Source organism: Budorcas taxicolor, chromosome 22 (genome assembly GCF_023091745.1).
Source record: "Budorcas taxicolor isolate Tak-1 chromosome 22, Takin1.1, whole genome shotgun sequence".
NCBI lineage: Eukaryota > Metazoa > Chordata > Mammalia > Artiodactyla > Bovidae > Budorcas > Budorcas taxicolor.
Window position 1 is genome coordinate 23,820,353 of NC_068931.1, and position 14,841 is coordinate 23,835,193.

The 14,841-nt window shown below is 36.7% G+C and overlaps 1 protein-coding gene across 1 annotated transcript in view; it reads left to right on the top strand.

The window, feature by feature from the left end:
* NOL4 (nucleolar protein 4) overlaps positions 1-14,841 on the top strand; it is a 467,403-nt gene that overhangs the window by 323,968 nt on the left and 128,594 nt on the right. The window contains exons 7-8 of the mRNA XM_052660447.1: positions 7,808-7,987; positions 8,734-8,925. Coding sequence (XP_052516407.1) covers positions 7,808-7,987; positions 8,734-8,925 — 372 coding nt within the window. The remainder of the gene's footprint in view (positions 1-7,807; positions 7,988-8,733; positions 8,926-14,841) is intronic.

Here is a 14,841-nt window from a genome sequence, read left to right on the forward strand (position 1 = left end):
GTAAGTGACTTGTAATAACATTTTTCAGGTCTTACTAAAGATAGTATTTCCTTGGGAGTAAGACAAATACAGTTAATGAAGAGAAATGAATTTATTCACATGTTAGAAGATTTAAATTTCACATTGGATTTGACAGAAAATACTGATATCAATGAAGAAAACATAAAACTCATAAATGTCATTTTAATGAAGTCAGTCATTTCCCAGGAAAACTTGAGATGCCCTACATATGAAAGGAACTTAATTAAGAGCTTCACCAGCTGAAAACAATGTAACAATTTGCATGATATTAGCAATATTTAATTTGAAGAGCAAAGGAAAATTTCTAAACTGTCAATAGTAAAAGACACATTTCCATCAGATATGCTAAATACTGTCTTTTTTTTTCTATTCTTTCTGTAGAATATGGTAATGCAAAATCATTGTCATATGAAGAAGCAATCAAAGAACATGCAGCCAAGAAATGTGGAAAGACAACAAATATGGGCCAGGGAGTTATTTAATTTTTAAAATACTATATTTCTGCCATTTGTGATGTTTGTAGCATTTATAGACTTTTTAGAATCTTGTCATTTACTGTGGCTTTTCTCATTTTAATTAAATATTCACTTTCTTATCTAATTTTTCAAATGCACTCCCTCTCCAAACTTTATAACTTTCAGTTATACTTAAAATATAACTGAAACTCAAAAAACTTGTATGTATTCAATGCTATGGGGCAAAACAACTCTCTATGTATTAAGCAGTGCTTCTTTAAATGTTGAACAAATGACTGTCACCTAAAAATATTCAAAATAGAGGTGATATAAAATAATTTAAAATTTGTTACATTTTAATATTCATCTTTAAAGTATAAAATTCTTTAAAAATAGAGAATATAATATTGAGTTGGCCAAAAGTTCACTTGGATTTTTCCATATGATGCCATGAGAAAACTTGAATGAACTTTCTGGCAACCCTATCTGGTCCTGTCACCTCATGGCAAATAGATGGGGAAGCAGTGGAAACAGTGGCTGACTTTATCTTGGGGGGCTCCAAAATCACTACAGATGGTGATTGCAGCCATGAAATGAAAAGACACTTAGTCCTTGGAAGGAAAGTTATGACCGACCTAGATAGCATATTAAAAAACAGAGACATTACTTTGTCAACAAAGGTCCATCTAGTCAAGGCTATGGTTTTTCCAGTGGTCATGTATGGATGTGAGAGTTGGGCTATAAAGAAAGCTGAGTGCAGAAGAATTGATGCTTTTGAACTGCAGTGTTGGAGGAGACTCTTGAGAGTCCCTTGGACTGCAAGGAGTTCCAACCAGTCCATCCTAAGGGAGATCAGTCCTGGGTGTTCATTGGAAGGACTGATGTTGAAGCTGAAACTCCAATACTTTGGCCACCTCATGTGCAGAGCTGACTCATTTGAAAAGACCCTGATGCTGGGAAAGATTGAGGGCAGGAGGAGAAGGGAATGACAGAGGATGAGATGGTTGGATGGCATCACTGACTCAATGGACATGGGTTTGGGTGGACTCTGGGAGTTGGTGATGGACAGGGGTGGCCTGGTGTGCTATGGTTCATGGGGTCGCAAAGAGTCGGACACAAAGAGCAAGTGAGCAACTGAACTGATACATAGAACTGCTAATATCTATCACCTAAATTCAGTGCTTAAGTTGTTTTTTCTTTTTTTTTACTTTTTAAACTTTTTTTCTGCTGTGCTTAAAAGCAGATCCCAGATATCCATGGCATTTCATCCCTTTCTGCCTCTAACAAATGTGGACATTTTCTCAGGTGCATGTATGCTCAGTTACGTCCGACTCTTTGTCACTTCCTGGACTGTCTTCTGGGCTCCCCTGCCCATGGGATTTTCCAGGCACGAATACTGGAGTAAGTTGCTGTGTCCTCCTCCAGGAGATCATCTGGACCCAGGGATCAAAACTGTATGTGAATTCTTTACCATTGAGCCATCTGGGTAGCCCCTTTTCATAGATAAACATTTGTTTATCCAAATGTTAGGTCATCACATATAACAAAAAGTATGCAATGTAATCATCTAATCTCATCCATAGTCAAATATTCCCAATTTTCTCAGAATTGTCTTTTTGCATTAAGTTTATTTGAATCACAATATAAGCAAATTCAACACCTTTCACTTTATTAAACCTTTTAAGTCCCTTCTAATATGTCACTTTTTCCCCTGTGTCACTACGATATTGCTACACCAAAGTCAGTCCTATACAGTGTTTCATATTTTGGATTTATCAGTCTGCTTTTTCTTGTGTCTCATATCTTACTATTATTGTCTTATTAGAAGTTAGTTTCAAACTGTGGTGTTTTAGTCGCTAAGTCATGTCTGATCCCTTGCGACTCCATGGACTTAGCCTGCCAGGTTCCTCTGTCCATGAGATTTCCCAGGCAATAATACTGGAGTGAGTTGCTATTTCCTTCTGCAGGGGATCTTCCCAACCCAGGAATCGAACATGGGACTCTTGCACTGCAGGCTGGTTCTTTACCAACTGCTCTACAAGGGAAGCCCAACTTCAGACCAGTGGTTCTCAAACTTGAGCTACAACAGAATCCCCCTTGAAGGCATTTTATTAATAAAACACAGATTATGTGTCTAGCCCCAAAGTGTCTGATTCAGGTGATCTAGAATGGTAGAAATAATGTCCATTTCTGATCAGTTCCCAGGATATGCAATTAGTGCTGACCTAACAGGCACACTTTGAGAACCGCCATTCCAGACTGAGGTTAGATTTGATTCAAATTCTTGTTTTTATTTTCATTAGCTTGTTTCTTTAATTATGCTGTGTGTTTCCTTTGTGGTTTCCCAGGGGGCTCAGTGGTAAAGCATCCACCTGCCAAGGCAGGAGGTGTGAGTTCATTCCCTGGGTTGGGGCGATCCCCTGGAGGAGGAAATGGCAACCCACTCACTCCAGTATTTTTGCCTTAAAAATACCATGGACAGAGGAGCTTGGCAGGTTATGACTGAGTGACTAATACGTAAGAACAAATGCTTCGTTTTGCATCTCATCAGAAGGCACATAGTGTCAGGTAATCACGCTTTTAATGATGCTAAGAATGGCTAGTAGATTCAGGAATAAGTAACTGATTTTTTTTTTTTCATTTTTAAAATTTATTTTTTTTTAAATTTTATTTTTACTTTATTTTACTTTATAATACTGTATTGGTTTTGCCATACATTGACATGAATCAACCATGGGTGTATACGAGCTCCCAATCCTGAATCCCCCTCCCACCTCCCACCCCATATCATCTCTCTGGATCATCCCCATGCACCAGCCCCAAGCATCCTGTATCCTGTATCGAACATAGACTGGTGATTCGTTTCTTACATGATAGTATACATGTTTCAATGGCATTCTCCCAAATCATCCCACCCTCTCCCTCTCCCTCAGAGTTCAAAAGTCCGTTCTATACATCTGTGTCTCTTTTGCTGTCTCGCATACAGGGTTATCATTACCATCTTTCTAAATTCCATATATATGTGTCAGTATACTGTATTGGTGTTTTTCTTTCTGGCTTACTTCACTCTGTATAATCGGCTCCAGTTTCATCCATCTCATTAGAACTGATTCAAATGTATTCTTTTTAATGGCTGAGTAATACTCCATTGTGTATATGGAAACAACCTAGATGTCCATCAGCAGATGAATGGATAAGAAAGCTGTGGTACATATATACAATGAAGTAACTGATATTTTAAAATGTAATTTGCTGAGTACAGTGAAGTTGCAGAATAGAAAATCAATATACAGAAATCTGTTGCATTTCTATACACAATAATAAACTCTCAGAATGAGAAATTAAGAACAAACTCCTGTCTATAATTGCATCAAAAAGAGTAAAATATCATTAAATAAAGATAAAAAATGCTCTGAACACAGAGTAAGCAAACTTTCCTAAAAAATAAGGTTAATCTTCCTCTTTGTAGGGATTTTTCTAGGCCTAGAATTGGCAGTTCTATTTGGGTACAAAAATGTGAGAAAAGGAAAGTGCAAATATATTTTCAAGAAGGATGGTCATGTGTTATCTCAAGATAATGAATGAAATATGCAACTAAGACAAAAATCTAATCCTGTCCCCATAAACCAACACCTGTGTATTTTGGATAAGCAGGTGTGTCTCTTCCATCAGGCCTAAGTTATGCTTCTTTGTATTTTTAAAGATCTAATTTGGATTTTTTGGATTTACACATGGAAGTGAAAATGATTGTTCCTAAAATGGAGATTTGTTTAGGGAATGATCATCCAGAGTTTTTATTGAAATGAGACAGGTTTATGGGGCAATGACTGCTATATTTTATGTGGGTTATTAGAAGGCCTATAGTAATTTTTGTTGCTTGATTTTATATTATCACCCCAATACCCATATTCTCCCATTTGTTAAAGAGGACTATTTTTAGAGCAGTTTTAGATTCACAGCAAAACTGAGAGGAAGGTATAGAGATTTCCCATATTCCCACTTTCCTCTAATTTTCCCTGTTTCCAGCATTATTTACCAGAGCACCACACATGTTATTAATACAATTGATGAACCTACACTGGTGCATTATAGTTATCCAAAGTCAATAGTTTATATTAAGTTTCACTCATGGAAGTGTACATTCCTTGGATTTGTACAAATGTAGAATGGCTTGTATCCACTACTGCAGTATCATACAGAATATTTTCATGGCCCTAAACGTCTTCGTTGCTCTATGTATTCATCCCTCCCCGTCCCTAAGCCATGGCAACTATTGATTTTTTTAAAAATTGTCTCTAGTTTTGCCTCTTCTAGGATGTCATATAGTTGAAATCATACAATATACAGTCTTTTACATTGGTTTATTTCACTTGTGCTTCAGTTATGTCTGACTCTGTATCACCCTATGGAGCCCGTCAGGCTCCTCTGTCCATGGAATTCTCCAGGCAAGAATACTGGAATGGGTTGCCACACCCTCCTCCAGGGGATCTTTTCGACCCAGAGATCAGACTCATGTCTTTCATGTCTCCTGAATTGGCCAGCAGTTTCTTTACCACTAGCACCACCCAGGAGACACACTTAATAATATGTATTTAAGATTCTTCTGTGTCTTTTTGTGGCTGGATAGCTCATTTCTTTTGGTATTAAATATTATTTCATTATCTGGATCAACCACAGTTTATCCATTCACTCATTGAAGCACATCTTGGTTATTTCCAGGTTTTGGCAATTATAAATAAAGCTGTTTGAAACATTATTGTGCAGGTTTTGTGTAGACACAAATTTTAATTCCTTGGGTAAATACCAAGGAGCACAATTGCTAAATCACATGGTGAATATGTTTAGTTTCAGAAGAAAAAGCAAAACTATCTTCCAAGGTGGTGGTATCATTTTGCATCCTACCAGCAATGCATGAGGCTTGTGGTTCCACATCCTCTCCAGCATTTAGTGTTGTCAGTGTTCCAGATTTTGACCATTTTTATACATGTATAGTGATATCCCTTTGTTGCTTCGGTTTGCATTTCCCCAATGCATATGATGTGAAGCATCTTTTCATGTGCCTATTTGCCATCTGTATATCTTCTTGGGTGAGGTGTCACTGGCCCATATTTTAATCAAGTTGTTTTCTTATTTTTTAGCTTTTAGTGTTCTTTGTTTATTTTGGATAACTGTCCTTTAGCAGATGTTCCATTGGCAAATATTTTCTTTCCATCTATGGCTTGTCTTCACTCCCCCATATTTTAAGACCAATGGCTTTGCAGAGAAAGAAAAACTATCTTAAGCTCCAACTCTGTAGAGAACCTTTCTTAGATGCTATGAGGAAAAAGTAGGATATGTTTTGATTCCTGTCTCAGTCTAGCTTGAAGGAAAAAAAAAAAGAATATCAACATGAAAAGAAATGTACAGCACAATGGTGGTATTTAAATCAGTGTCAAAAGCCATTGAATATTAAGAGTTTACAGTGAAAGGAGACTCAAATAGACTGAGGTTGAAGTGGGAATCTGTGGAAATTGAACTTAATCCAGTTAGTCTTGAAAGCTTTTAGATCTTCAACAGTGAGACAGGCAAGAAATGACATACCATCTGTAAAAGAGAATTCAGAGTTACAAAAATTTTAGTTTATTTTGTCAAAGGATTAAAAACAACAACGACATTGATTATGTTCTCGGTTTAGATCCTGAATATTCTCAGGTCTAACATGGGCTTTTTCACCTTGACTGCCTAGGGCTGTCCATGAACATCCTTCATGGTGCTAAGTGGTACTGTCTATAGTAGACTGCTGGCTTGTGTGTCTCACATCATATCTAGAAAGAATAAATTAGCCCAGCATATTAATATTCAGATAAGTGTATTATAACACTTTTAAAATATTACCATTTAAAAGGCATATATGGTGTATTTTTCAAACCTATGGAATATGTGCCTTATATTTGATTAGGTGATTCTACCTTGTTAATGATCTGAACTATAAAAATAGGCTTTATTTTAAATTGTAACTCTACTTTTAATGCCAGTGATCTAGTTTAGTTTTGTTCTCTCTGATTTTATGGTAATAATATAGTAGTGCAGTCCTTAAAGCATTCAACACAAATGTTGTCATTGCATGGAGGCAGTTTTGAAGGCTAATGATTTAAAATTTCCCATTGTAAAGGTCTTTCAAAAGTATTTGACTTTGCTGTTAGATTTCAGAACAGTTTCTGTTCTTTACAGAAATTATACATACCAGCTGGGGTGACCCGGGTATCTAAGTTATCATATATGAAACTTGGGGTTGTTAATCTGACCCAGTAATGACTGATTTCTGTACTACTCCAAGCTCCATTGCAAATGATTGAAACTCAGATTTAAGCAAAAATATAAAGGGGTGGTTGAAAGGATATACTATCACACAGCTGGAAAGATCCTTGAGTTCATTTCATTTCCCGCACTGTTGAATCTAGATGCTCAAATGATTTCCCAGGACTGTTTCTACTCTTCTTAGCTCTGCTAGATTCAACTTGATTTTAGTTACAGGCATACTTTCTTCATCTGGATCTGAAGGTTTGAAGCAGTGATACCTAGGGTAGAAGAGGTTGGTGCCCACAGGATTGGAACAGATGCTCAGCTAACAAGGAAGTAAAGGATATTGCAGCAGGACCCATAGTTGGTCTTGGACACAATTATCTACGTTTGTGAAACTTGTCTTGGTTGGCCTTCATTAGTACATTATGAAGCACTAAGCTTGACAAATGATTAGAAGGAAACCTAATTACTTTTTTCTAAACCAAAATCAGATGCCATCTTTAGACTCATAGACAAATTATAAAGTGACCTGAAAACATGTTGTCCTAGCAATCCTAGCATCAATATTTTGTATAGTCCTTGTTGGCCAAATCCGTGAAATATACCTACCCCTCAGTTCCCTAATCTGTTTCAAGAATACTAATGCAGTTAGGTGGACTAAGCTCTGATGTCATCTCTATTCCAAGAATATGTGATTCAGCGATTCCTTTACAAAACTGATTGCAGGTTGTTTTTTGTTCTGCAATATGTATATTGAATGGAAACAGTAATCGCTCTCAAAAAGCTAAATTCAATAAATCTTTCTGCAGTGACGGAAATGTTCTATGTGGCTATTGAGCATTCACCATGTGAATGGTGTGACAGAAGAAATGAAGTTTTAATTTGATTTCATTTAAGTTAATTTTGATTTAAGTGAAAATAGCCACAGCTCTAGAATTATCAGCTTATTTAAACTCAAGTTTTGAGAAACGGTTGACATTAAAAGCAAAACAAAATTTATTAGCTCATGCAAGGAATTTCAAAGCAGCAATTTCTTCTTTTCTTTTCAGTCCCCTGCGCATAGCTATTCAAGCTACGACTCAGGCAAAAATGAGAGTGTGGATCGGGGTGCTGAGGATCTGTCTCTAAACAGGGGAGATGAGGATGAAGATGACCACGATGACCACGAAGATTCTGAGAAAGCTAACGAGACAGATGGTGTGGAGGCTGAGCGGCTAAAAGCTTTTAATGTGAGTCTTGCCACCCTCCCCATGTGGCTGGATTTTTACCCCTTCACTTTCATGTTGTTGCTTGTTGGTAAATGTGGATATTTTAGAGACATGTTTGTTTAATTTACAGAAGGATTTAAAAAGTACATGAAACACTCTTTGCCAACCAGACACCAGAATTGCTGTGTTTTGTTTAGAATTTTAAAGCCAAATGTGAGCTGAAAACTGCAGTTGTGTTGTGTGAGTATGCATGTTTACCTAGCGGATGAAGGGGGCCTCAGCTTATGCCCCAGAAGAGCCAGCCCGTCATCCGTTATTTTTTGTTTTTGTTTTTGTTTTTTTTGCTTTCCAAGCTTACCTAATTATGCATGACAAAAGAATCTGTTGTTTGTTTTCTGAGATTAGTATACTGTGCAGTGTAGCAATGTAACAGTCATTTTTATTATTAATAGAGAATTTACGGGGTGCTTAATTGTCACAGTCTACTGTTATTTCTTGATTTTTTCCTACGCAATAGTCTATATTTTTCTGTCTCTGTCTGTCTGTCTGTCTGCCTCTCTCTCTCTCTTTCTCTCTCTATTTTTTAATCCAACCATTTAGAAAGTCTTTAAAGGGTGTTTGCTTAAAATTTCTGGCTTTCCATTGCAAAGTTCTCCAGTGCATAAACCAGAAAAGAGTATTTTCCTATCGGTAATCAAGACAGGAAGCTAGGAACAGCAGAGAGCAGCCCTCCAAACCCTTCTCCTCTGTCTCCCTCTTGCCAACAGATGTTTGTCAGGCTGTTTGTAGATGAAAACTTGGACCGAATGGTCCCAATCTCTAAGCAGCCCAAAGAAAAGATCCAGGCTATCATTGACTCATGCAGGCGACAATTCCCTGAATATCAAGAGCGTGCCAGAAAACGCATACGTACTTACCTCAAGTCCTGCAGGCGGATGAAAAGAAGTGGTTTTGAGATGGTGAGTTTTGAATTAAAACACAGCCCTAGATTCCATCCAAATCCCACATGTAAACCATGACACGATTTTTTTTTTCATCTTAGTGTCTTTTTAATTTTTTCCATAACGTCAGGTCCAAGGGGTTTTTGTTTGCTTGTTTGTTTTTGCTCCTTTTCATCTTCCTGAAGTATTTATCCCCTCTGTTGATTCAATAAGGAATACCTTGTGAGACTAGTTCTCACAAGCCCGCGTGGTACCACGTCCTAGAAAAGGAGGGTCACATGAGTGAACACCAGCAAGAATCAGCGTCCCATTCTTGTGTGTTTTCTTTCTGTTACTGCTGAAGCAGATCTAAGGTTAATCAAGTCTTGAACTGAAGCACCAATGGTTGCTTTAGATGGCATATGAGAATGCCTTTCTCTGGAACGAAAGGAAATGACTGGATCCATCTAAGTAGTATCATTTTCATACCAACAGTTTACAAATAGCAGGCCTTGAAAACAAAGATCAGGGAATGAAACTCCTTATGTGAAAAATAAAGCTTTTGTGTACTCGGTATATTTGTGTGTCTGTCTTGTGGATGGTTAACATGAACTTTTAGATTCAGCTTGGCTTTATAGATGGATGATATTATGCCAATGTTAGGTATTTATGGCTGGAAATTGAATATCAGTGGTTTTTGAACTTTATTCTACCTCAGCTTGATTGAGTAGTTGTACCTAGAAGTAGTTTTTACAATACATTTTTAAAATTTCTTAATATTTTTATGTACTTGAGTGGACAAGTACTAGAACTTTTCTGAAACTAGTTTATTTGTACCTTTGAGAAGCCTCTGTGAAAGCCAAACTCTTTGTGTTTGTGATCAATGCCTCTAATTCACTAGGTATCATAGAGCAGGAGTTGGTATAGGTTTAGGAGAGGTTTCAGAGTATCATATATGAGAAAGAGCTTTTCAGATAGAAACAAATGACAAGTAATAAAATCCCTTATTATCCATTTTTCTACATTGACTTATGAGAATATCTTTGAAATTTTAAAAGGAAAATGACCATTTCTTATAGAGAGGTAGTCAGTCAAGCTGGTCTCTAACACAAGGCTTGGTCCCCAGAGAGTGTGGTATGGAGTTCGAGGTTCACCAGAACTATGGTGCTGTGTAACCTAGGCACATTACTTCAGTTTGTCATGCAGAATTCTTAATTTCGATAAAGTGTATCTGAGACAGTCACAGGTTTTTTATTAGCTGTATTTATTTACCAAATATGAACACCTGTGTGTTTTCAGCTTTGTGCTATGCATAGAGGACAAAAAAGTTGATATAAAATTATGTCGGTTTGGAAACTAATCATGAAGTAAAACATTATAAAGAAATGCTTTGTATTTCATTTTTAATAATTTTCAATTGTTCATCTCTTTGTTCATTTATCCGTATATGTATAATGTGTATAACATCATACAAAGTAATGAGAAATATGAGATGCCTGACTTGTTAAATAAATTTAGCATGTTTCCTAATCGTGATTCTTTGAGGTTACAGTTGTAGGAAGTGAAGTGCTTAAGTAAAAATACAAAGTGAGTGAAGTGAAGTTGCGCAGTGGTGTCCGACTCTTTGCGACCTCATGGACTGTAGCCTACCAGGCTCCTCTGTCCATGGGATTTTCCAGGCAAGAATACTGGAGTGGGGTGCCATTTCCTTTCCAAGGGGATCTTCCCCACCCAGGGATTGAAACTGGGTCTCCTGCATTGTAGGCAGACGCTTTACTGTCTGAGCCACCAGGGAAGTCCAAGGCCTACATTAAACAAATGAAAAACACAGATAAAAATTGATGTTGTAGTTGAGCCTGTTTTTAAAAAATGTATTAGTCAACCATGTACTACTGGAATTAAGTATTAAATTTGCCATCTATTTAACACCAGAATTTTGATGTGCTTGCTTTACTTATGACTTCATTGTCATGGAGTGTGTCATCATTTTGAACACTCATCCTTGCCTGGAACAAATAGGGAAGGCATGACTAGGGCAGGTAGTAATTACAACTAAATACTGTACATTAATATTCTTGCCATCATAATTTTTAAATTAATATAGGATAATATCAACAATTTTAAAAATTGTAACATTTTAAAATGCTTTCATTTATTATTTTTGCTGTATGAAGGTGTGCAGAAAATGTGTATTATTTTGAATATATGATTATTTTTACATGAAAATTATTTTGTAGTGCTTTAATAAGTTCAATGAAGCAACCTAAAGACAACTTTAATATATTTGAAGAGAATAATTGGAAAGTTGTAGGACTATTTGATAGGGGATTCTGGACTTTAAAATGAATGTATGAAAGTGATATTCAGCAAGCTTAGCTCATCCAGTTACTTATGGTCTCTAAGGCAACAGACTCTATAAGTAAAGCAAAATACAAAATAGTGAATTCATAGTTCCTTCCTGACTTTGATTCAGAAATTCAGAGATATTCCCATAGAAGTGGTTTATCACAACTTAGTATTAGGGGTTTCCCAGGTAGCACTAATGGTAAAGAACCAACCTGCCATTGCAGGAGACATAAGAGACTCAGGTTCAATCCCTGGGTCAGGAAGATCCCCTGGAGGAGGAAATGGCAATTCACTCCAGTATTCTTGCCTGGAGAATCCCATGGACACAGAGGAGCCTGGTGGGCTACAGTCCATGGGTTCACAAAGAGTTGGACACAACTGAAGCGACTTAGCCCTTATATTAGTATTATACTTAAGAATCTGACTTTCACTCTAATTTTCTGCTGTTGTTAGTACAAAAAATATTCATTTTTAATTAATCTACACTGCACTATCCCTTAAGATGAGGCTTCCCTGGTGGCTCAGATGGTAAAGAATCCACCTGCAATGCAGGAGACCCGAGTTCAGTCCCTGGGTTGGGAAGATCGCCTGGAGAAGGGAACGGCTACCCACTCCAGTGTTCTTGCCTGGAGGACTCCATGGACAGAGGAACCTGATGGGCTTTAGTCCATGGAGTCACAAAGAGTCAGATGTGACTGAGCAACTTTTACTTTCACTTCTTTTATCCCTTAAGAATTCAGAGCACAAGTACTTTTCATTGACTTCTCTGAATGCATGCAAATATTAGAGTATATATTTATCCATTCTTATTTCATTGAAATCATTAAGATCCCAAAGGTCTTAATAGCTTAAGTAGTGAAAATCTCTATGGCATTGCACCAAACAGTCTGTATAATGCATAAAGTTAAAAAACCTTATTATTATACTTTTCTACACATTTTCACTAATTCATTGTTTCCAATGATCTCAAATCATAAGTTCTTCAGTGTTGAATATAAAAGAATATGTTTTATGAAAAGTAAATCCAAGAAGCTTGATACAGAGTACTTTGTTAGTTTTCAATAGATTTTAAGAACCATTGAGTTAGATAGCCATTATATTAATCCTTAGACAAATATATCAAATCATTATTGATTCTGTTATGCAGCTTTGACACTCGTTACTTCAGTTAGTTTTCTAAAGACTATTTGTTGATTGTTCCAGAAAAGAAATGTATTGCTCCAGTGTGTCCTGATCTTAAATTCAAGAGCACCTATGATAGATTAAACAATAAAAGCAAAGCTTTATGAAAAGGTGGGGTTGGCCCATACCCAAGTATCATTTGTGTTATGGATATGATTTCACTTTTTATTTTCTGAGTTTGCATTGTTTAGAGAATCTTTCACCAGGCTGCATATGTTTAGATGCATTTTTGTGAAACTTAAATGGAAATATTTGGAGGATATAGTCAAAGACTTTCAATCCATTCTGCCTCATGTACCTCAAATTTTGTACCTCATTTTCAGACCACCTTCTAAGTTCTTTATTCAGATCAAGTAGCCTAGATATTTGAATTCCATAAACTCAATCTCTTGAAAAATTACCTATTAACTTGCCTTTTAATATTATTTATTGACCATATTTGTTTGAAGAATTAATCTCATGCTATTTTCTGAAGAATTTTGCCAGGAACATTGTCCATTAGGCTAGTGAATGTCCACTATAAATGATCTCATTTGGAACCCTCTTTTAGCGTGTAATGGAAAAAAAAAATGTGTTTCTCCTACAGAAATAGAGTGCTTTTATGTTTTCTCATCATTAACTTACTAGGTTCACTTTTTTGCCTGTCAGGAAGTTTACAGCCAAAATCTTTCTGAGTTATCTCTTTCCCATTTATCTGTTTGTTTAATTTGTTTTAGTGTATATATTTCCTTGGTAGCTCTGGTATCTGTTTTTGGTGAGGAGAGGTATAATTTTAAAACAAATATGTAAATAATCTAATTATGGAAACACCATCATTTCAGACCATCTTCTAAGTTTTCTATTCACAGTATTTTTTATTTACATACTATAATACCCTCCTCAGTAATTTTGCTAACTGACCTTCTGGTTTCACAGTTTTTTCATTAAAAAATAAGTATTACATGTTTAGGAAATGGTACCTTTTTTTTAGTGAATTTGACATTATATATCCTTTGCCTCTATTTCTCTGATACAAGCTAACATAGAGAGATCATAATTTTTCTTCAATTCACAGCTTTTATAGCCGTGAAATAGACTGTGTATAGGTATTACAAAAGCTACAGTGCCACTTGCTGTTCATTCTTTAGCAAATAGAGCCACTACAAAAATGAATTAAAGTGCTTCTTTAAACTAAACATTTGACCAGAAATATCGTGAGCCCTCCATACAAGACATTGATTAAAAAGTTTGTATCTGTGCAGCCATTATTATTCACAATATTCTTCATGCATTGTGATCACAACTGTGCCGGTTTCTCTCCTTGTGACCAATTAACTTAATTGAAGCTAATTAGCAAACACATTTTGTTTGAATTTCCCACCTGCTAGTTGTGCCATTTTTTGCCCTCTCTTTTATAGATGTCATCTACTATCCCCCAGGATACTTCTATAACATCTTCTAAGTTCTTTCTTCATACTATTTCTTTCTAAATTTCATCCTATAATACTTTTCTAAATAATTGACAGCTAATGTTCTACACTCTTAGTTCTTTAATTTTCTCAGTTTCATTGAATATTACTTCAGTCATTATTCGTACAGGTATACCTTAGTCTTTGCTTTCTCTCAAAGAGCCTGCCCAAGCTATGTTAAAAGTTTTCACAATCATGTAGAATGTTTTAAGTATCCTCTGCTGTCTTTACAGAGACAGTGCTCTGGTCTTCCTTGCTCTGGATCACCCTGCTGCTTCTGCTGCCTGTAACTTGACGTCCTTTGGCACATTACTTCTGTGACCATCCTAGTGGTCATAGTTTCAGTTTTCCCCTTTTGCTGTTTCTGCTTTTCTTATCTTCTGCCTTAAAAAACTCCCCAGATTCCAAATAGATACAGATATTGAGTGTAATGGCTTCTATAATCGTTCTTTGAAGACTCAATGAGTCTCTCTTTCTTTGCCATGTTGCCTGAATGATTATTTTATACTCACAAATAATACCTGTTACCACCACCTCCACTGCTACTGCTAAGTCGCTTCAGTCATGTCTGACTCTGTGCGACCCCATAGATGGCAGCCCACCAGACTCTCCCATCCCTGGGATTCTCCAGGCAAGAACACTGGAGTGGGTTTCCATTTCCTTCTTCAATGCATGAAAGTGAAAAGTGAAAGTGAAGTTGCTCAGTCATGTCTGACTCTTAGTGACCCCATGGACTGCAGCCCACCAGCCTTCTCCATCCATGGGATTTTCCAGGCAAGAGTACTGGAGTGGGGTGCCACTACCTTCTCCTAAATTATTCCTGCTGCTGCTGCTAAGTCGCTTCAGTCGTGTCCAACTCTGTGCGACCCATAGACGGCAGCCCATCAGGCTCCACCATCCCTGGGATTCTCCAGGCAAGAACATTGGAGTGGGTGGCCAAATAGGTCATCACAGGGAACTGCAACTCTTTCTTTCAGTG